The 23,520-nt window shown below is 29.1% G+C and overlaps 6 protein-coding genes across 14 annotated transcripts; 2 read left to right on the top strand and 4 right to left on the bottom strand.

Annotated features, from left to right (window-relative positions):
• Window positions 1–270: 270 nt before the first annotated feature.
• LOC122528402 (phosphotriesterase-related protein) lies at window positions 271–5,818 on the bottom strand. Its single transcript, XM_043653465.1, has 7 exons — window positions 5,493–5,818; window positions 4,771–4,930; window positions 3,983–4,173; window positions 3,253–3,405; window positions 2,323–2,487; window positions 927–1,147; window positions 271–547 (listed from the first exon to the last, which is right to left on the bottom strand). The coding sequence occupies exons 1-7, from the start codon at window positions 5,518–5,520 to the stop codon at window positions 416–418; spliced, it is 1,050 nt and encodes a 349-aa protein (XP_043509400.1). The 5' UTR covers window positions 5,521–5,818; the 3' UTR covers window positions 271–415.
• A 3,028-nt stretch (window positions 5,819–8,846) lies between these two features.
• On the bottom strand, window positions 8,847–14,064 carry LOC122528439 (cell division cycle protein 27 homolog). Its single transcript, XM_043653533.1, has 13 exons — window positions 13,884–14,064; window positions 13,278–13,353; window positions 13,035–13,182; window positions 12,583–12,966; window positions 12,194–12,518; window positions 11,921–12,109; window positions 11,566–11,812; window positions 11,306–11,486; window positions 11,002–11,227; window positions 10,760–10,887; window positions 10,283–10,604; window positions 10,066–10,213; window positions 8,847–9,948 (listed from the first exon to the last, which is right to left on the bottom strand). Exons 1-13 carry the CDS (start codon window positions 13,905–13,907, stop codon window positions 9,821–9,823), a joined length of 2,526 nt encoding a protein of 841 aa, XP_043509468.1. The 5' UTR covers window positions 13,908–14,064; the 3' UTR covers window positions 8,847–9,820.
• A 101-nt stretch (window positions 14,065–14,165) lies between these two features.
• LOC122528440 (beta-1,3-galactosyltransferase brn) lies at window positions 14,166–16,408 on the top strand. The gene is made up of 2 exons (XM_043653534.1): window positions 14,166–14,814; window positions 14,886–16,408. The coding sequence occupies exon 2, from the start codon at window positions 14,926–14,928 to the stop codon at window positions 16,306–16,308; it is 1,383 nt and encodes a 460-aa protein (XP_043509469.1). The 5' UTR covers window positions 14,166–14,814; window positions 14,886–14,925; the 3' UTR covers window positions 16,309–16,408.
• Window positions 16,409–17,111: 703 nt separating this feature from the next.
• Window positions 17,112–18,772, bottom strand: LOC122528444 (Sjoegren syndrome nuclear autoantigen 1 homolog). Of its 6 annotated transcripts, XM_043653541.1 has the most exons (4): window positions 17,992–18,072; window positions 17,826–17,920; window positions 17,440–17,639; window positions 17,114–17,341 (listed from the first exon to the last, which is right to left on the bottom strand). In XM_043653541.1, exons 2-4 carry the CDS (start codon window positions 17,875–17,877, stop codon window positions 17,237–17,239), a joined length of 357 nt encoding a protein of 118 aa, XP_043509476.1. In that variant the 5' UTR covers window positions 17,878–17,920; window positions 17,992–18,072; the 3' UTR covers window positions 17,114–17,236. The 6 variants fall into 6 exon arrangements, with proteins under 6 accessions (XP_043509480.1, XP_043509478.1, XP_043509479.1 ...); XM_043653545.1 differs by having other exon boundaries at window positions 17,112–17,341; window positions 17,833–18,080; XM_043653543.1 differs by lacking the exons at window positions 17,826–17,920; window positions 17,992–18,072 and adding an exon at window positions 18,646–18,772 and having other exon boundaries at window positions 17,113–17,341.
• A 209-nt stretch (window positions 18,773–18,981) lies between these two features.
• Window positions 18,982–21,609, top strand: LOC122528441. Of its 4 annotated transcripts, none has more exons than XM_043653538.1 (6): window positions 19,000–19,090; window positions 19,176–19,291; window positions 20,184–20,347; window positions 20,554–20,765; window positions 20,839–21,102; window positions 21,209–21,609. In XM_043653538.1, exons 3-6 carry the CDS (start codon window positions 20,210–20,212, stop codon window positions 21,465–21,467), a joined length of 873 nt encoding a protein of 290 aa, XP_043509473.1. In that variant the 5' UTR covers window positions 19,000–19,090; window positions 19,176–19,291; window positions 20,184–20,209; the 3' UTR covers window positions 21,468–21,609. The 4 variants fall into 4 exon arrangements, with proteins under 4 accessions (XP_043509471.1, XP_043509473.1, XP_043509470.1 ...); XM_043653535.1 differs by having other exon boundaries at window positions 20,551–20,765; XM_043653536.1 differs by lacking the exon at window positions 19,176–19,291 and having other exon boundaries at window positions 18,982–19,090; window positions 20,551–20,765.
• Window positions 21,610–21,823: 214 nt separating this feature from the next.
• On the bottom strand, window positions 21,824–23,438 carry LOC122528443. Its single transcript, XM_043653539.1, has 4 exons — window positions 22,935–23,438; window positions 22,565–22,821; window positions 22,234–22,376; window positions 21,824–22,006 (listed from the first exon to the last, which is right to left on the bottom strand). Exons 1-4 carry the CDS (start codon window positions 23,090–23,092, stop codon window positions 21,857–21,859), a joined length of 708 nt encoding a protein of 235 aa, XP_043509474.1. The 5' UTR covers window positions 23,093–23,438; the 3' UTR covers window positions 21,824–21,856.
• Window positions 23,439–23,520: the final 82 nt, after the last annotated feature.

Here is a 23,520-nt window from a genome sequence, read left to right as displayed (position 1 = left end):
AAAAGCGAGGAAAAAATTATAGAAAAAGAAGAAAAACAAGTATATATTTTATTTGAAATAAAATAGAAAATTTGAAATAATGAATCATTATGAATTGTAGCATTATGAAATAAAGCAAGTAGACTTTTGTAAAGTATAATTTTAGGAATAATTTAATCGTGATGATTGTAGCAAAAAATTGTATCAAATCCTCTTTATTTTCAAATTAATATTAGAACTTAAAACTTAGTATATAATCTATTGGTGCATATTTATAATTTTTAAATTGTATTTATTTAAAAAAAGAAGACTGATAAATTTATTATAAATTCAGTATAAACGTTTACAGCATAAAATTTACTTGATATATAGTTGTTGATCAGTGTGTAAATCTTCCTCTGACAATACCTTTATAAAAATATTTTCTATTAGGAAGTTAAGACGTCAACCAAGTCCTTGGGTTATGAATAAGTAGGGTGTCGATTTCTTCAGAAGTGAAATCCTTTAGTCTCATCTTCGGCACAACGTTGTTCAAAATGTGAGAAAATCCATGTCCACCGAATTTTATCTGTATTTAAAAAAGAAGGTATACCTTATGAAAAGAAGATTTAATAATTAGAACAGAAGTTCATTGATAACAAGATTAATGGAAATATTGCTGTAACCAGCATTTGACAATAATGTTTATTGAAAATATATTGAATAAAATTTTTAAAACTAAACCTCTGTAGTTCCAATGATTAAAAAAAAAAAAGAGCTTCAGATAAAAGAATTGAATGTTGAATTCATCCAATAATGAAAAAAAAATCAACAAACATAGTGAAATGTCCTAATTGATTAGGATTAGTTAAGATTCGAGAAATCTTTATAATGTTCAGCTATTAATTTTAATATCGGGAGAAATTTTCAAATCTTGTGAAATGTGAATTAGTTAAGTAAATACATACCAATCTGTGCTTGGTGTGAATATCGTGACTTAACAGAACGCGATTTAATCTCTGCTCGTCTCGAAGATGTTTCACACGATCGATTCGTTGTGCGTCAGAGATCATGTCTACAGATGGGCTCAACTGATAAAAGGAACATTCGGATCCGAAAAGATCGAACTGGCAATAACATTTCGCGTCATCGGCGAACTCCGAAAGATCCTCTGGGCTGAGTATAGTCCCTGTCGAGTAACTCTCGATTAATCAACGTCGAATCACTTTGATCCGATGCAGTACAATATTTGTATTATAAAAAAAATATTCGTATTATAATTACTTATATTATATTATTATTATACCATATATTGTTATTATCATTATTATTATATATTATATTATTTTATATCATAATATTTACATTATGATATTACAATTATATTTATGTGATTTACATTTACGTGAATAGGAGAATTCACATATGTAGAGAAGCGTGGAGCCACTGTCATTGACTACGTTATGACCAACAACACAGGGCTGGACATGATAGAAAAGTTCTATGTAGGAGACAGGATAGACTCCGATCACCAACCTTTGTGACAATAAATATAATTTCCGCCTGCGGCGGAAACAGCTTAGAAGCAGAGGAGGATCAAGAAAAGAAGGTAAGATGCTGGAAGCCAGGATGTATAGAGAAGTACAAGGAAGTAACGAAAGATAAGAGGAAGAAGAGGAGGTAGGCAAGGACTGGGAAAATCTAAAAACGGCGGTAGAGGAAGCGATGGAGATAAAGAAAATAGTACTGCGGAAACGGAAGCCTGGACAGAAATATTAGTGGAATAGAGAATGCACCAGAGAAAAAAGGAAAGTGATGCTACAAGAATTGGAAACAGGGTAAAGTAAAGAAAGAAGACTACGCAAAGAAGGAAGCGGAGTTCAGAAGTCTGTGCGAGTGCAAGGAGAAACGAAAAAAGCAAGAAGAGGAGGAAGAAATCAGGAGGGCAAGAAACGAGAGAAAAATCTGGGAGTACATAAATAAAGAAAGGAAAAAGAAGACAAGCAGCAACAATAAAATTAAAATAGAGACATGGAGGGAACATTTCAAAAACTTGCTAGGAGGAGCAGATGAAAAGAAATGTATGTAAAATTTCAAAATAGCAATATAGTTTTTTAATACAGCGTGCGCAAAACAATATTGGAATGAATGAGAGAAACGAGTGAGTGAGAAAAGAGGAAAATATATACACCAAGTCCACATTTCATGGCTCTTAGGCTGAAATAAAGTTTATTACTACTACACTATATTTACGTGAATATAATAAAACATAAATATGTCTGTTTTTGAAATATGAAATGAATGAGAGCCTCAAACTTTTGAACGATATAATATAATAGTATAATAATATCTGATTAAACGTACGATCGAGGTGAGAAAGGATTGCCTTTTTTGCATCGCCGCCAGCTTCTTGGTAAATTCTCATTATCTCGGAGGGTGCAGCAGGATTCCTTCCAGGATGAAAACTGACCGGGCACTTCAATTGCTGTTGAACCTCCGCGGTTGCTTGAATAGCTCGTTTCTCGAACGCTGTTTGAAAAATTAAAATGTGAGTCATACTACAAAACAAGAATAATCAATCGTATAATAATCGCACTATCAGACTTTAATGTATAATTATATAAGATCAAAAATATGTTTTACAACAAAATATTAATTAGAGAGATAATTCTTAAAATGACTAAAATAATTAATATTAAATTATATGAAATATGTATAAATTATATAAGTATAAAAAATATATATATATATATATATATATATATATATATATATATATATATATATATAATAAATGAATGAAATATATAATAGATATATAAGATAAATTATTTTTAAAAATTCAGCATATAGAATTCCTCTAAAAGCAAAAAAAAATATATGGAATATGTTTTATATAAATTAAGAAATTAATTTCACACATATGAAGTAATAAATAGTCTTATATTATGTTATATCGTCATAATAAATTAATTCAATTAATCCAATGGAAGAGGAAACGATATCACAATAGTAATGTCTTGAGATATTCAGATTGTTATAAAAAATTTTATTTCGATAGAAATTGCTACTTTTCTTAAATTTTAACTTACTAATATGAAAGTAGTGTATCTGGAATGATCGATTTTCTTACTTCATTTTCTATAAAATCTTAAAATTATATCTGAAGATTGGCTTGAAAGAGAAGCCAGTTTTACAAAAATTGTTCTTGTCGTAAACAGTTTTATTCAGAAGTACTTCAAAAAAATATAGAAAATATTATCAAGAAATAATATTCAATGTAAAATTACATACGTGTAATTGGCCAAGCGCTTCCAACTTCTCCTATGAATCCTGTCTTCACGTCGGGATAGTCCTCGCAGCCAATGGTCATTTCTTTCAACATTACATCATACATCTTTTCCTTTGATAGATCCTGGTTAGTCTGAGTCGCGTCGACGTAATAACCTTTATTATTTATCCAGTAAAAAACAAATAAATTAGAAGGTGAAATAAGTGGAACTGTCTGCCTAAAAAGCTTTTATTTATAATTTATTCAAAAGTGAAAAGTCTTAGAACAGATATTTCAAAACTAAAATAGACGATAGCAAATGCAATATGAATGTGTAAGTCAATGTATACAAATAATACGACAAGTAATAATTAATTGTTTGAATAACAATTTAAGTAATAACAAACAAATAATAATAATTTAAGCAATAGGTATTCTGTAAGGAAACAAAAAAAGATCTCTTCACAAGATGTACGTAAAAAATCTTTATAAAGAAAGAATTCTTTATAAGAAAACAAAGAATTTATTATCTACCATAAATATATACCGAATATCAAAAATGAAAAGTATCCTAAGATTTTTTTGAACAAAAGTGTCTGTCCGTACAATCAATCACAAGTCACAAAATGACATGAAAATTTGTCAAATTCCAAATATTTATAACAGGAGAGGAAGTATTTTAGATCATTTTTTCGAGCGTTTTTACAGTTCCCTACAGTGAAACATAATTAATGAATTGTGAGAATATTTTACCAGTCCCAGCAATGATATTAATTCCAGTTGCTTCACTGACTTCCCTCATGAATGGAATGTTGCGTTGCAAGCCGTGATTGCTATTTTCTACAATAGTACCACCGCCAAATTCTTTGTACAATTTCACATCCTCCAAAACAGCATCCTTCGTGCATTGATCGTTATATATTAAATTATAAAGATCGCTATAACTGCAAGGGAAAGGAATCGTTGCAATCGTTATTATAGAATCGTTTGCTGAATTTCAATGGTCTTTGGTAAAAATATATGCCGCGTATATTGCGTGTAGGCAAAGATAATAAGAACAATCACGATAAAGAATAAAATAATACATGTAAAATTAATATAAAATAAAATAACATTATAAAATTCATATAAAATAGAATAAAATAATATATATAAAATAAAATATTATATATAGAATTAATAAAAACTGAAATAATACATTAATATAAAATAAAATATAAAATACATTAATATAAAATTAATATAAAATAAAATAATATATATGAAATTAAAATAAAATAAATAATAAATATAAAATTCATATAAAATAAAATAAAATAATATATATGAAATTAAAATAAAATAAATAATAAATATAAAATTCATATAAAATAAAATAAAATAATATATATGAAATTAAAATAAAATAAATAATAAATATAAAATTCATATAAAATAAAATAAAATAATATATAAAAAAAAAATATATGTTATACAGACTAACACAAGTGATAAATACATATATAAGGGATTAAACATCGCGTCTAATTTATCATACTTACGGATATTGTTTCAGCATTCCGACATTCTGAAGCTCGATTTTGCCATTGAAGAATCGTTTTAAGTGGGATGGGGGTTGCACGTAAAACGTAGTGAATGTCATCGATAAATGCTCGTGCGTGAGGGTTCTTCCAAGCTGGTTTGCATCTCTCTTTCCAAGAACTAGAAAGAGGAACACTCGAAAATGTTGTATTTTGCGCGATTATTTATTTAACTATAGATAAGATTATTTACGGGATGTATCGATAACAAATAATTAAATAATTAATAAATTTAATAAATAATTTAAATAAAATAAAATGACGATAATTTAAATAAATAAAATAATTTAAATAAATAAAATAATTTAAATAAAATAAAATGACGATAATTTAAATAAATAAAATAATTTAAATAAAATAAAATGACGATAATTTAAATAAATAAAATAATTTAAATAAAATAAAATGACGATAATTTAAATAAATAAAATAATTTAAATAAAATAAAATGACGATAATTTAAATAAATAAAATAATTTAAATAAAATAAAATGACGATAATTTAAATAAATAAAATAATTTAAATAAAATAAAATGACGATAATTTAAATAAATAAAATAAAGTGACGATAATTTAAATAAATAAAATAATTTAAATGAAATAAAATTTTGTACAGTATCAAAAAGCGACATTACTTATGGATACCTCTATTATATATATAATATAAATATGTAATACTCACCAGTTTCAACGTAACCAAACGCACTCATGCTTCACTCATGTACGCACGAATTTTTCTAACGATAAGTTACAAGCAGACAACTTTCACCGATGTAGAACGTACAAAAAAATAATTCCTATTTATATACAAGATAACGCAGCCAACGTTGATAAAAGCGTTGTTGAACAATAGATAATTTCTCGTTTACAATGTAAGATCTTAAGACTTTCATTCGCAGAGAAACGCTAAAGAAAAACGAGCTCGCTTCTCTCGCTCTGCCACGCACTGACGTTTCGAGCTGATCGCAAGTTACGTAATGAAAATACGCTCGTTAATCACTGATACAACGACAAATGCCTCGACGTGTATTTTAATGAGATACAAACGAGATTTTCATATACACTGGAGCATACCAAAATAATCAGTTCATGAAAAATTGAAGAGGAAATCATACGACAAGAAATCTACTCTCATTTTAAAACCTGAAGCCTCTAGTTTCAACAATCCTGAGTTCATCTTTTTTAAAGATATGTTTTTACATCGAGTATGAATTTTTATTCACGAGAATCGTGAAAATTCGAACGTCTTAAAGTTGGAAAAAAGAAATGTTCTTTCATCGTCATTTTGAAAATTAGAACATTTGGATGAACGTTAGGATTTCTTGAAGTTTACCTCCAATATCGAGCATTAAACACAAACTATCAAACGTCAAACAAAACGGGAGAAACGTACAGGATGTCCATAAAGTCTCTCTGCAATTTCAAAAATTTATCACAAAGGCAATTGATGAGATATCTTCATCAGATTTGTTCTATGTACTCAGTGGTTATCAAGGTTTTTATCACATTGCATTTCAATACAACCGTACTTTGTTGATGAATAAAATACTGTTAAATGAACCTCTTATAAAATGGCTATTCCTCAGGAGAAGGCACAGTGTGTATGATGGTTTATTGAACCTAAATCGAATCTGCAGATTCGGCGAAACTTCAGAACTAAGTATGGAAGAGATCCACCGTCACGTTCATCAATTCGTGAGTGGCACAAGAAATTTAAACATAATACAGTTGTGAAGTCAAACGAATGTCGAATAATATTTCAACATTGGTCAATGAGAAGCTAAGTGATTATTTCGAATCGACTAATGTACAATGAAAGAAATAATTGATTTCAGGTTTCGTTTTCGACAAAAATTTCCGCGGCAAATGAAAAAAAAATCTTCACGTGAAATTAAATAAACGTTTCAATCAATATGAAAAATAAATGATTATTCCGTAACACATCTGTGAAAAATAATCTTTCGAATGAAAAGAGATATTCATTTCAAATAATTATTCATCATTATATTCTTCATTCTGAAAAACATGTAATAAATACATATGTACTTGTAAAATCAAATACGATACTTCGATCAGTATGAAAATCCTGCTTATGTTCGTCACAAACGTTGTTTAAAGTGGCCTGTCATATATCATAAAAGTTCCTGGTAAATATATGCATAATTTTTCGAATTTTTTCATATTGAAAAATATATGACTGGCTATGACACGGTAGTAGTTATGTACGATTGATAAGATCAAATAAATATTTCGGTCGGATATGAAAAATAAACAATTGTCAATTATTAAAATAAACGACGATTAACCGAAGGTAACATTCTGCGAAGGAATAATCTCTGTAAGTGCTATTGTTACTACGTTTACTCCATTTAACGACATATCGGTGATTAAAGGACAGGTAACAACTTTGTACAAAGTGCAGGCCTTTATTTTTGCACGTACATCTGTTCGTAAAACGGAGTAACACGACGAAATTCCTAGAAAAAGAAAATTGCAACAACCGTCGAGTCACTGTTCATAAGAGTCAGGTAGACTGAAGCATGAACATTAAGAGGGAAGAAATGAAACATTTCGCTCATACAATGTCGCACAATGTTAATCCTTTCTTTTTTCTTCTCTCTCTCTCTCTCTCTCTCTCTCTCTCCTTTTATCTGTACCCTTACAATTGAAAAAGCGCATCGACGTGTTGCAGACAGAGTCACAGTTAGGGATAAATCAAGGAGGAGCTCCAATCGCTCGCTACCGGGAAAGTCGTGTTACTTTCGAGTGCAAAAGAAAAGAAGGACGATCGAAATCGAATAAATAAATTAAAATTAAAGAAGAGGAAGAATCACCACGACGAATTCGAAGTCCGTAAAATTACCGATCGATTACCCTCTCTTAGCAGCCTAAGACGAATTCTCTTTGGTTCGCTTGCATGCGGTATGTAATTTTGCTAACGAGAAAAAAACATAAACAATGTAATTGTTCTTCATCTTCTCCGCGTTAACGGACGAGAGAGAGGAAGATACATAATTAAAAACTAAAAAAAATAAAATAAACAACTAATAAACCGCTTTTTTTCTCCGGTGCCTTCGAGTTGCTATACTCGACTTTGTACAAAAATTATAAATCTAAAAAGAAAGAAATGAAACAGTCGTTTTGCAGTCTACTTGATGCTGATAAATCATCATTTGACAAGCATAGAAATTCGAAAAACGATTTCAAAAAAAAAAAAAAAAAAAAAAAACAAAAAATTGGGATACGCTACAATTGAAAAAATAAGAGGGACGAGATGCCGTATCACATATACATATGCTTATATATTATATATATACAGATTTCAGTCGGCAATTCGTCTATTCTTTTTCATTATCTCTCTTACTCTCCCTCTCTCTCTCCTCACTCTCATTCTCTTTCTCTCTTACGTACACACATACACAAGTACACACTGTTTCTCTCTCTCGCTCTCTCTCTCTCTCCATCACTATCTGTTTCCTTCGAATGTATACAATATAAAATGCTACGACCTCTTCGTGCAATTTTTTTCATGCAGCGTACGTAAATGCATACCTTTATGTAGAATCTGGTAACACAGTAACGCATCGTTAACGCACCTAATACACATATATGTATATATATGTGTATATGTATATATATGTGTGTGTATATATATATACATATATATACATATATTTATATGTATATATTTTCTTATGAACATGAACACGAGATACCGTCGTGGAGCATATCATGCCGCGATAAGGAGAGTCTTCTCGCACGCAATTTAAATAAATAAAGTCGAATGAACGCCACTGGAACGTCTATACCACGAATTTACGTTAGATCATATTACCAACTTATTCCGAATAAAGTGATCGTCAGTAGCATCGTCAGTATTTTGTAAAACACTTATCAAAGTATAAGAAGAATCGACGTAATGGTCAATCGAGATGATAAAATAAAATCGCACGACACGGAGGAAGAAATAAGTTGAATATGTTTAAGGCACGCCAGAATTAAAAGTGATTGTTAATTATTGTACGGCAAAATAATGTTCGTGATCGTAGAGTGTACTTTATTCAGAACATAAATAGTCTTTTCATCAGTAAATATATGACATAGACTTCCAGGATAAACAGTTGCGAGCATGGATGAAAAGAGTTTGACTCGTCAAAATCATCTATATCTACTGTTCATCGCGCGCAAAACAACCTATCCACTGATGAAATCACTTGCAACACGAATCCAACGATGACTACCTCACAACGAGAATTGCACGATCGTCCAATGGCCACTAACATGGCCAAAAATATTTTTGTTGTTGTTTGTTTCTTTCTTTCTTTTATGATCACTAAATCAGCAACGGTAATTATATGAATAATAGTACTGATAGCACTAGTGGTGATAATAATATTGATAATATAGTAATAATAATTTACATTTACACTTTTTCATACTTATTTACTCAGTTAATTAATTATATTTCCTATCTACTTACAGCATGCTTACGTTAACACTCGCTCATACTTTAACGCAAAAAGTAAGACAAAGCAATCGTAAAAAATATACAGTGAAACGCGTAATGTACAAAATCGACGAAATAGATATTGCTGAATCTCCCTTTTCATGTACTCTTTCTATCATGCTTCTCTTTCTCCCATGATCGCGCGCGCGCACATTCAAACTTCTCTTCTTTCTCACTATTTCTCTCAAAGAATATCAATCATTCAGAAGTACCTCCTTTTCTTTCCAATAGATGTAATAAAAAGCAAACCAGAGATAGTTTTCAGCCGGTTTAAATTCTCAAAAGGACGCAGCGCTACCAAGAAACTACGAAAACAATTATAAATATTAAAAGTCTAATAATAAAGCACTGCTCAGACGAAATTGACGAGTGCACGCAAAAAGTATGAATTCACAATGAGCTAAATTAGTTGAAAGACTGATCGAGTCGATCAATAGAAAAGGTAAACAATGACGCGCAATAATGCTTCATTTTACAGCAATCTTGCACACAGTAGGACATCTTCATAAACTATCGTCGCTATCGTCGGCATGAGCTTCAACTGAGACATTTGCGGCGAGTCCCGCGGCACTTGCTTCTCTGTTAGTTTCAACTTCTTGTTCCATCGAATTACTCTGCATCTGCTGTTCGTCTATACGTGTATTTATATATACACATATAAAGAAAATGACATAACAATATCAATAAGTTTTACGTAATAAAATTTCATTTGTGTAAAATTTACACTATAAATAATTGTGCTAATCACCTGACTGAGTTGCTGGAGATTCTTCGTCTCCCTGACCTGGGCCTAATATAGCTTCCTTCATTTGGCTATTAACACCCTTTGGATCTAAGTCCGTCGCCCAACTAAAGTACATTAGTGCAAGATCGGTATTACCCAACTTTTTATGTACCTAACAAAGAAACAACTTCAGAGAAAAGAATGCAAAATGTGAAAATAAAATGACCGTAACAAGGCTTACCTTTCCTATCGAATAATAGACTAGAGATTCTTTGGGTACAATATTTTTCAATTCTTCGAATTCCCTAAGTGCTTCCGCATGCCGGCCAATCGAGAAGTTGATACTTGCACGATGAAATTTGCACAACATATTATCAGGATCATTCGTGATCGCGGTGTTCAGAGTCTTCAAAGCTTCATCAGTTTTCTTTAGTGCATGTTGCACAACACCGATGTGGCACATTATTGCCGAATTCTGTGGGCTAATTTGTAAAGCGCGTTGAAAATGCAATTCTGCTAAACTATATTGCTCCTGTTTAGAAAATATGGTCCCTAATCCAAACCTACAAAATAAGAAAAATTATATACGTACAATATAAAGCAATACAATCTTAGTTTATTACAAAAATAATATCTTGTGACAAAGCTTAATATTAAGCACGCTTATTTATGTGTAAGATTCCAACAAAATTTATATATGTAATTTAACGAGACTTACCAAGCATTATAATGTCTAGGATCAAGTCTGATGGCGTTACGAAATGCAGTAATTGCCTTATCTAACTCTTCTGTCAGAACGTATTCATGACCAAGGAGTGTGTAGGCATATGGAAAATTGGGATCTACCTATTATACATTTGAAAAATAAAACTTTCATTTCAAGTTATAATCGGTATAAATTTACCGCAATATTCAAACATACAAATAAGCGATATTGCAATATGTAAATGGATAACGTACTTGAATAGCTCTTTGAAAGAATTTAATTGCTGTTTCGTGTTCCGTTTGTGCAGAAAACAGATTCCCAGTAGCACACCAGGCCGCTGGAGAATTACGATCTTCGGAAACAAGTTCTTGTGCAAGAGTAGAGAGTTGTACTTCAGCGTGCAAATGCCATAAAACTGTACTATAAATTTCCATGAGTTCAGTCCTTTGAGGTTCTAATTGCCTCACTTCAGCGAAATAACTACCAACAAAATACTGAGTTAAAACTTCTTATCAACTATTTCAACCTTTTTAATTTCATAGTATATCAAATACCAACCTGGCAGCTTTCTTATAATCTACCATTTCAAAATGTGCACGAGCTAACATAGATAATACCCATCCTGTATTATAGTGTTGTGCCGGAAGAACACTTAATATTTCAACAGCTTGGCTACAATTAAATTGACTTAAATGTTGATATGCCATTCCTAATTCCTGTAGCAGTGACATTAAACCCTCTGAAAATATTTACATGTACGCAATATATATAAATACTCAAGAAATAATTTTTTCAAAATGAAATTATAAATAACATACCAGCACACTGTTTCTGGAGTGTTACTGCACAGACATTAGTATTACCCTGATTGTTTAATGCATTTACACTGGCTACAGCTTTTTCTGATGTGATAGTTTCAGTTTTTTCTTTTTCACTTCGATTTCTCTCATTTAATTCATTAAAATTAGCTTTGTTTAAGTTAGTTTTTGAAAGTCTAGCTTTCGTTTTGCGTGACGGAGATTTCGGAGTAGCAAATTTATTTCTATTCGGAGATTTATTATTTTCCTAATAAAAAAAAAAAAAAATACTTTAAATGCACTTATAATATTGAGTGTATTTATAATGCAATACAATACTATACAATTAAAATTTTAATAAAACAAAGAAATTTACCTTGACTGAATAGCTGTGACTGAAGAGCCTTGATGAACGTCTAACATTGGTACCTTGTAGCGTTGGTGGTGCTGGCGTTGGAGTAGTAGGAGTAACTGTTACAATATTGGCGCTATTACTTGTATTTCCCGATTGTGAAAATACTGGTTTCCCTTGTTGCAGAGGAGTTTCTTTTCTTGACATTAATTGCTGCGAGTTAAAATATTTTCTATATAATTTAGTACATCATACAATACACGTTTAAAAATTGAATAATGCCTGTTCAAAACTTACTCCTACATGAGCCCTTAAACTGCTAACGCGTTTTGCTAAACTCTTCTGATCATTAGCTTCAGTAAGGGTAGTATGTGAAGGTAAAACTGTTGGTTCAGGTGTATTGCTTTCCAATGGTAAAATACCAAAGCTCGGAGTAAGAGGGCTCATTGTATTATTATTAAACATACTACGGTACCGTGGAAGTTTAGCTCTTGGTGATATTGAAGGACAATTGTTATAATGCGTAGGTAAACTTTGTGGACTTTCATCTGCAGAATATAATCGTACGCCAGAGCCAACGCCATTAATTATAGTTGATGCTGTTGTCATTTGTGCAGGGGTACTGTAAGACACGTGTGACATGACAATATGAAGATACAAAAATGCTTCCACAATTGCACACTTACATAGTAGTGCCATTCGTAGCTGGTGTACCATTCAAATTATTTGTTGGTACAATAAAATCCGAGTCAGTTGCATAAGTGGGAGCAGATGTAGTACCATGGCACATTGCAAAATTATCTAATTTATCCAATTGGAAAATTTTTATAGGATCCACCACTTCGCCAACATTACACAGTTCCTCGAACGAATGCCAAAGAAATGGATTTAGTTTTAAAGCTAATTTATGCGCATCGTTTCCTTTTGCTGTACGCATCATCTTGTAATAGATCTTTGCTATAATCTGAAGTGAAAAGCACGCATGTTCTCCAAACTGCGTTGCAATTTCTTCCAAGTTTTTCAACTGTTTATAATATCCCCCAATTATTGCCGCTTCTGCTTCTGCATATCTACAAATTGAAATATTGAATTAGGCAGAATGCATAAAAATAAGGGAATGAAACGATTTTGCACTTACTTTTCTAAATCGTAACAACACTTGGCTAAAAGGAATCTACATTGTGCAGAATTTGAAGCTTTCTTGGAAAGTAACGCATAAGCTTGCCTAATTCGTCCGGATCTGTAGTAACATGTTGCCAAGAGAAATAAAGTTTCTTCTGTATCAACTAAAATGACAGTATTACACGTAATAAAAGGTGATAAAAGGATGGATCAAAGACACAAAATTGGACGTTATAAAAATTATAATTAAGAAACTTGCCTTCTGCACATAACCTTTCTGCTAAAAATATTGCATCTGGATAAGCATAATGATTTAAACAATGCCATATGGCCGCCTGCAATTAAGCACGTTACTATATATTGACAGAATGCGCTTAACAATAAAAATGTTCAACCACATTTTTTACATGTGTCCTTTACAAAAGTGTGTACATCGTTTTTGATGTTAACTGCTAATGCATAAAGTAACACGCTGATATTCATAAAAGCTCATTGGCCCGAGTGTAAAATACAAAAAATTCATAAACGTCATAAACGCCTATACTTATTTATAGTCGTATCCCCTCCCATTTACGACCATTTCATAAAAGCAAACAACCCCAAGCAAATTCACCCTCGCACGAGAATATATTCTATATGAAATCAACTAGAAACTTGATAACCTTGATTAATGATAGAACGTCGTGGAATTAACGGGAGCGTCATGAAATATCGCGCAGAATTGACGATCAACTTTTGGTCAAATAACAAACACGTCTGCAAACGGTTTTTAATTTCTCACGTCAGTATCAGTAAGTGCGCGATGCGTCCGGATGGAAAATTGTACGTCACTGCTAGGTTTCTCCTTCAGCTTTATTAACATTACCTGCACTGGTTCCTGTACAATCATCGTTCACACGGCAGACTCGGTCATATAAGAATAATCCCGAACGTTTCAAGAAAATTTAACGAAGAAAATCGAAAGTCGAACGACTGGTGTGTATAAAAATTTCTTAGGAGTCCATCTTTGCTCCGATTCTTTTGAAGTGCGCAGCTAACTTCAGAGCGAAGGCTTGCCAACTTTAGACGAACGTCAATTCCATGAGGGATTAACAGTGTGCTCATATAAAAAAAATTACTGCTACCTTCAAGGATCAAGAGCGTTTTAATAGAAATTACTTTTCTTTTCTGCGAATTTAAATTTTAATTTGACATTTCTTTTATTTCATATTCTATTGAAGTTTCACAGACGTAGAAGGAAACTATCATCGCGATAATTTATAATATACAGTATTTACGTGTCAGATATTCACAATAAAGTAATTGTTGTTAATATTGTTATTAACTATTATATCGACACGAAATGTTGCTTAGATTTGTTACGAATATATTTATTTCGTTTTTATATACTTTTATTCTTTTATTATTCAACGCAACATCAAACGTCAATAATGTAACGCAAATTTTGAAAATTTAAATACTTTGCTACATTTGGTTGGTAACGTATCAAAGTTGTCTGTCGATAAGTGCTCCACTATGAGCGACAAAATGAACAGAGTTCCAGCTTTAAAATATTGAATTATAATATTGTACATTGTATCTAAAAACTTGTATGTCAATATCTGAATGAATGTACTCAAAACAACATAATTTGTTTACAAGTTGTTAATTTAAAATTTATAATATATATTAGAAATATTTCTTTGGAAGATAAACTTAATAGAGACATTACTGTACTTGTTTATCAATCTCAATAAATTTATTATGTTAAAGTATATTTCAATGATATTCTTACATTTTATATACAGGATAATCGTGTAAGTATTTACTTATGTTCTATTAGCATAAATATGTATGTATATTCATGTAAATATATATATTTTTATAGGTAATAAAACAGAAATTATGTAAGACTATATTTTGTAAGGATGTATTGCTTGTTACGTCCTTGTTTTCAAACAGGCCTTCGTTTGACATCGAAGATCAGGTTGACCTACGTTTGCATTTTCATTGGCCTTATTGCATTGCTTGATTTTTTTGGGGCGTTCACTCATTTATTTGAGATTACGTACGATTCAAATTTTGTTTATCCGTACGAAGGTGATGTACATGATTTTGTGAACGCGTTACGACACAATGAAGAACCTGCTGTCGAACCCATAAATGAATATAAGTATACATTTCTGCTTAATAATCAACAGAAATGCGTAGACACCGCATACAGTACGTTTCGTCTTATCTACGTAGTAAAATCTTCAATAGAGAATTTTGAACGACGATCGGCAATTAGAAATTCTTGGGGTTTTGAGAAACGATTTTTTGATGTACCTTTAAGAACAATTTTTATGTTAGGTGTACATCCATATGACGATGAACTTCAAGCAAAAGTGAAAATTGAGGCTGCAAAATATAGAGATATCATACAAGCAGATTTTATAGATTCGTATTATAATAATACCATTAAAACTATAATGGGTTTTAAATGGTTAGTAAAGTATTGTCCAAACTCAAAGTTTTACATGTTTGTTGATGATGATATATACGTTTCTGTAAAAAATGTTTTAAGATTTATAAGAAATCCAGTTAACTATCCTGATTATTTGAAAGAACCTAAAAAAATTGGTGCTCATAAAAGAGAAATTAAAGATAGTGATAAAATGGATAATGATACTACTACGCAAATAAGTACTTTCGACAAAAAAAGTTTATTTGTTTATGAAAAATTAGGAAAAAAAGAATATCTCGTGGACCAAATTATTCATAAATTAAAGCAAAATTCTTATAATAGAACTTTACATACAATTCCTCCAATTAATTATAGTAAACAAAATAGTGTAAACTTAAAATTTCCTCAGAAAGAAAATATAGATAGTACATTTACGATGAATAGAACGAAAAGGCAAATTTTTGATTTTGAACTTCCGGACGATGTTAGATTGTTCGCAGGATTTGTATTTGTATCTTCACCTCATCGTCACAAATCTTCCAAATGGTACATTTCTCTTAGCGAATATCCATATCACTTGTGGCCACCTTATATTACAGCTGGTGCATACATATTATCCAAAGAAGCTCTTTTAGATATGTATTATACTAGTCTTTATACTAAGCACTTTAAATTTGATGATATTTTTTTAGGCATAGTTGCAAAAAAGGCAGACATAGAACCTTTTCATTGTGAGGAATTTCATTTTCATAAAAAAGATTACACAAGATTTAATTATAAATATGTAATAACTTCTCATGGATATGGAAATCCAAATGAGTTACTGTATGTATGGAACGAACAAAAAGCTTTTGGCAATGCTTAAATTTCTGACTACAATCAAAATATTTTTAATACGATTTTTATTTGAATGTGAATAGAGTATAAACATTAAAAAATAAAATCAAATATCGTATAGTTCCATATCATTTATATTATTGAATAAAACATCAGAACTGTTTTTCTTGTACATTATTTATTATAATTATTATATAATGTATTTTTATTAGTAATTCAAAGTGTATGTTACTTAAAAACAATTATTTAAAGTCAAATCATAATACTGTATTTATAAAAAATAAGTATTAAGTGCTCTTATTATTTAAAAGATTTTTGAAACTACAATAAATGGAATGGCAGTTTTATCACTATATAAACTAGTGAGAAGTTAAAAAATTAATTAATCTATAAGTTTTTATGAATTAATTTATCTATAAGATTTATGTTCTTTCATAAAATTAATTTATTATAAAATGTATTTAAGAATAGTTTTATAAAAAACAGTTATATATATAATAAAATCAGTTTTTATATACATAGTAAGTTATTACGATAAATATAATTAGTTATAGTACTTTTGTGTAAATACTATGTATTAATTATTTACTATGTACAATTTATAATTAATATTCGAACAACTGGTTACAATTAATGTTAACGTAATGTGCATTACATAAAAATTATTACCTCACATGAATTTTGTCAATAAAATAAAATTATTTGATAAGACTAGCCTTACATAAAAGACAAAAATATAAATGCAAAAATAAGGTTATACATTATGAAATATACCGTCATATAAATATAAGAATATTAAAAGACAAATTGTAACTCTGTAAATTAAACATTTACAATTTTATACTTGTTAAAATGATATTGATAGATTTGTCTCTATAGTTACAAGTTCAATAAATATATTTTATAAATTTATAAATGCCGCTGTTCCCCATTTTGTTTAATTTTTATTTTACATTTCATTGACACTGTTTTTTATCCATGTTAGCTTTAATCAATGTTTGGTCTAGATTTGTAGCTTCTCTCTTGATCATGTTTAACAACAGCTGAGAACTTTCCAAAATCTGTAATTGCAGATGTAATAGGAAACTGTTTACACTTATATACATACATTACATCTTATATTGTGCTTTGTATTTGTACAAATTCTTCATAAATTTACTTTTATGTATGCTGTTTCCGTATCAGCAATAGTCCTATCATATTCATTTCTGACCGTTATTTTCTTAGTCAAACTATCATTCAAACGTGTTAATTTGTAAGATAGCTTTTCTATTTCTCTTTGCAAGTGATTTTTTTCTTCTTCCTGAGATTCGATTTCCGCCTGTAACTCTGTGCGCCTCAATTTCATTTCTTCTAAACCTAAAAAAATCTGAAGTTAATATGTAAATATTTATATATACCAGTTTTATAACCTATATATACCATCATGTCATTCTATACAATTCATTTCTATTTTATGTTCATATTTTAATATAAAATGATTAACAATATGCTGGACTTTCTTTATCGATTACATTAATTATACATAAATAAATGTAAATTTACACTTTACAAGTTCTTGATTATATGCTTGCAAAGCAGCACCGTGTTGAGACATTTCAAAATCTCCATATACAAATACGAATACAGAAACGATATTTCTACAACAATTAATGAAAAAATTATTTCTCCATCAAAAAGTTCACTAGTGATTTATATTTAGACAACTAACATATGCCAAGTCCAAACGAGTTTCAGTTTTTGGCGCGGAATTTATAAGACATCATTTTCAACGCATGCGCAATTATTATTACGTACACATATTAATATACAATTTATTGTAATTTAAAAATCATAATTGAGTTCACGTATGATAAATACGAATTGTCGTCAAAAAATTTATCAAATATTTATGTAAAAAAAAACACCTAATATATTCTGGTATGTTACATATATATTTATTATACATGTATAAACATCTTTTCTAGATAAATATCAGATTTTATGAATGTGATTTTTAAAAATAATACTTTATACATTCGTATAAAAAATTTTACAAATATGCAAACATAATAAATTATATTAAACTTCATTACAAACTTCTCCATAGAATACGAGAACGTTTTGATAAAAATTTGTACAATAAATTGAATATGCCATCGAATTTTCGAAGTTATGTCAAAAATATACATATTGATATGTATATATATGTGTATGATTATCTAATAAACTGACGAATCGCAATATTATCATTAACAATTAATTCTTGCTGGAGAAACTCAATTTCGAAAGTTGACGATATCGTTCGACAATCGAAATGTGAGGTATCTTTTGCAATCAGTTTCCATAGAATTGCACTTGGGGGGAAAAAACAATGTAGCCTTACCTTTTAAAGGCGTCGCGAAGTGTTTTCATCTACCAAGGTGCAATAAATACACCTTTCGCTCGGGATCTTCACACTAACGCGAAAGCCTTAGAAACGTGCAGTTACGTTGCATCTGTATCCATCTAAATAAATTGGTGAATAAATCAGTGTTCTTCGAGGGAATTCTCGGTATATTTTGACATTTAAATGTTTTGTCACGGTGTGTCGTTAGAAAAAGTGCACAATGTACCAGACAGTACCGTTAATATCAATATTTCTAAAGTCGGGCATCCGTAATGTACCAATATTATTTTCTATCTGACCGACGTTCGCTGACGAGGGAAAAGCATTTCTACATAAACGAGAAGTAATAATTGTACGCGCGATAAATTAACAAACTAGATCAAAATCTCAAATTTGCACTTAAAATTTGCTTTTGACAAATCTCCAATATGAGTATCATCAGGTACGATAAATATCAATCTTGCTACACCTAGTCGAAATACATAACTATGCGATAATTTACATGCTTTTTCGTACACGTTTTCCAGTCAGATACGAAATTTTTGTCTTCGTAACGAATTAAATAGATCAATGAAAATAAATGCATATTAAAGGGCAATATGTGTTTAGTTCTAAGTTGACACGATTTATGGCGCTTGCGCAGGTAAATCTTTTAGCATTATCCTTCGAAGTTTTCTTAATGTACAAAAACACGTCTGTCTCGCACGATGGAACAAAATGAAAAATTTTAGACAGCAATCAAAATATTAACACCATTTAACGTAATAAAAACGATATGATAAGTTATATATATTTGTCTAATTTTGATTTTAATTTTGAATTTTGTCGATTTAATTAATTTAGTCTTATAAACTTTTATTATGAGTAAATCATACATATACAAATCAATGAAAATTCCAGATTAATGAATAAAAAATATTCAAATTAAAGGTAGAAGTTTTTAATGATTACATTTACTGATCAAGGATGCATATATGACCTTGTCAAATGACATCATACTACTAAATTAGGAGTTTGCGACCGCGACAAAATGTTGTCATACATACTATGCAATTTGAAAGATTCTATGATAATTGTGTATTTTGCAATTCATTTACAAAGACACCACTCCTATTTTGTTGCCCCCGCATTATTTAAAAAAATGCAACACACATATTCCTTATATCTAATAATGATTTACTTACATTTGATATATCTGATCCATAACAAATGCTAATAAATAATAAATTCATTTATCGATTGTTAATTATATGTTACTATATAATAATATTGTCAGAGGAATTTTAATTGTAACATTTATCACATAATAATTTTTACAGGCAATGTTAAATTAATTAAGTATAAAATTAAAATTTTCTTTTGAAATTTGTGATATACAAAAATATCATTCATCATTTATGAAGTAAGTCTTACTCAAATAAAGAGCATATAAATTTTCTTTATTATAATATTATTTAACCATTGTGTAATTATTTCTTTATATTAATAATGAGATATTAGAATAAACTTTTTGTCAAGTTTCTTATGCATTTTAGATAAATTACAAAATTCAAGTATCATAATGACAAATAACACGAGATATTTGGGATATTATAATAACATAAATAAAGAATATTTAACAGATGGAAATGATAGTCATCATGCACCATCAGATCATACAGTATCTGAATATATTGTATCTACTGACCATGCTACAATGGTAATTTACAACTTATATTTATAATTGTAAACATGTATACTTTTATCAATTTGTTAATTATTATTATTGTAAATTATAAAAATTTATATTCTACATATATTTCAATAATATGATGTATGTATAATACAAATTGTTCTTTTTTAATAATATTTACTATTACAATACAACGTTCAAAATCTATTATATGTATATTCAAATTATAGATGAAATCAACAAAGAAAGACCATTCAGACAAATATGAAAAGGAAGAAGGGAGACAATTGCGAAATATACACAATAATCGTGGTTCAATATTATCTGGATCTTCAAAACATAGTCTTCATCCTCTTAGTAAAAGTACTTCACATGGTAGCATATGTGACAATGGTTCAGATATATATGTTACAAGTGCTGCATATAGAACAACTTCAGATATAAGGTTGTAATTAGAATAAAATATATTTTACATATATGTAATTGTATCATAAATCTTATTATTATTTAATCAATAGCCACGTGTCACATCATAGTCTAACACCAAGTTCAAGATTAGGACATCGCGCACCTAGTCATTGTAGTTATGGTTCTGCAAAATCAGTAAAATCTCATACATCAAGAAAAGATGGTATTATTATAGAAACCATGTCGACACCTAATCCTTTTTGTCCAAATACCAAAGGAGTTTGCTGTCTTATGTTACTCCTTAATCTCGGTTTAATTCTTATTGCATTAGGTTTTGTTATAGTAATTCAGTTTTTTCAACCACTAATAGTCTGGTAAGAATTAATTTCTCTTCATTTCTATACAAAACAATATTATAAATAAATATATTACACACAAATAAATTTGTTTTTTCAAATTAAGATTTTGGGATTTTTTTAGGATTCTGGGAATAGTTTTTCTTATCTTTGGATTCTTAACATTGATAGGAAGCCTTATATATTGCGTACATGTATTTCGAAATGCAAAACATCCACATGATATCAACCCAGAGGATCTTTATTGGACTCGATATTGGCAAGGACATGTAGGTTCAGCACCTGAAGTGTACTATAAGGCAGAAGATAAATATCATGACGATGGATATAGCGATCGTTTGAGCAAGTATTCACATAAATATTATGATCGACAAAGATATTAAAGAAGAAAATATATACTTGATGTAAATGTGAACATATTCAACATATGTATAATAATGTAGCATAATTTATGTATGAATTAATCTCAAAACAAAAGAAATGTATATTAAAATATATACATTAACCATACTAACATACTGAAAATTTTAGTTCAATTATCTATATTTCCAATCTTTATTTTGTATAAAATTATTATTATTTATTTCATACACATATTTTATTTTATATAAGTATATTTTATCTTTATAATTTATCTTTATAAGCATATTCTAGCAATATTTCCAACTTTCACTTTTTTCTAACAAAAATAAAGATATATTAAATAATTATATTACATTTTTAATTTATTTGTAATAATTTATTTATAATATACATAATTTATAAAGTATCTCTACCAAGTTTTTGCCCTTCCAACTGTATAATCAAATAATTGTTCATTGAAAAATTTTCCATGACCATCAACAAGATAAAAAAACTTCTTGCCTTGAATTTTTAATGGCAAATAATTTTTTATTTGATCTCTTGCCATTGTAGTCTTTACCTTAAAAATAAAGCATATGTAATTAACTATTCATTATTTTAAATTAAATAATTTTAATCATTATATTATCATATTTTTAGTTCGTAATTGCATAAAAAATGATATTAATTTTAATTTAGCTAAATGAAACTATAAAATATAACTAAATTACAAAGCTATATACTGCAAAATAAAATAAAAATGATGTTTTATAGCTATTAACAATCAATTTCAATAAAAGTACATACCTTCTCAAGAGGAAGTGTTATAGTATCAACGTTTTTAAATAAATGATTAGTAACTATTGATACATCTTTACCACCTTTGTGTAAAATTATGTATTTTATAATTCTGTGATTAAATATATATAATGCTACACAGCCAAGAGGTCCTAAACATTAAAATACATATCTATATAAAAATAAATTTTTAACACAATGTGTATATTTCAATAAACACAAAAAAAACTCATTTTGTATATCAACCATCAATACAAGTATAATTTAATCATTTTACATTGTAAAAATTATACAAAATTTCATAAATATGTGGAAATTAATTAAATATATTGTATGTTACCTGCTAATACAGAATATATAAAATACATCAATGCTATTCCATTTCTTTTAAGGTATTCTGTCCAAGTTAAATCTTCAAACCACGTTGATACATATTTTGGGTTAAACGTCATAAGCGCTATTATGATATTACAGAAACCCCATCCAAAAAAAACTAGTTTTATAAATACGGTACTACTGGTATTTTTGTATAACATTACATTGTTTTGTACATTTGTATTTACATTTATTACATCGACAAATTGTTTGCTACATTCTCTACGATCATATAAATGAAATATTATATATTTGATACTTTATAGTCTACAAAAGGCAGCATTTTTCTTATTACAAACATAAATATTTTGGATAAATCTTGAAAAGAATTATACCTTGCATTTTTTGTTTCAAATGCGGGTTTGGATGAAGAATTGAGAGATCTACAAACCACCGAATTTCTGTATTTAGCAGTTTTTATCAACGATTGATAAACGATTTGTAATTTACAAATAGAGTTCGTTGTACTTCTATAAGATAAAATATTTAACATCGTGCTATATAATTGACTATATTTTTATAAATATATCTATCTTGAACTGTTTACAATCTTTATATCACTTTCATTTCATTTCACAAAATGAAATTAAATACATGAAACGGAATATGCTCGTATATAATATTTATATATGTTTTTGTTACGTTTTTAGGTTATGTTATTATATTTCACACGCAGCAGAGAAAACAGTCTGTACAGACTGCTTATAATTTTTGTATAAATGTAAAATTTCATTTTGTCAATTTGCGTTTTGAAATATGAAACAATATAATCATTTCCACAGTAAATCATAGTATACAATAAAAAAAAAAGATACAATACCGAATTTAAATATATAAAATGAAGATTTTATCGGAATGATAAAAAAAGACAGGAAGATAAAGTGCTCCATAATTATAAAAGTTTCTTGGTTATTTGTCTTG

The sequence above is a fragment of the Frieseomelitta varia genome, unplaced genomic scaffold, assembly GCF_011392965.1.
Source record: "Frieseomelitta varia isolate USP_RPSP 00005682 unplaced genomic scaffold, Fvar_1.2 scaffold_250, whole genome shotgun sequence".
Classification (NCBI taxonomy): Eukaryota; Metazoa; Arthropoda; class Insecta; order Hymenoptera; family Apidae; genus Frieseomelitta; species Frieseomelitta varia.
The sequence above is the reverse complement of the archived record's forward strand: the minus strand, read 5'-3'. Positions and strand labels throughout refer to the sequence as shown.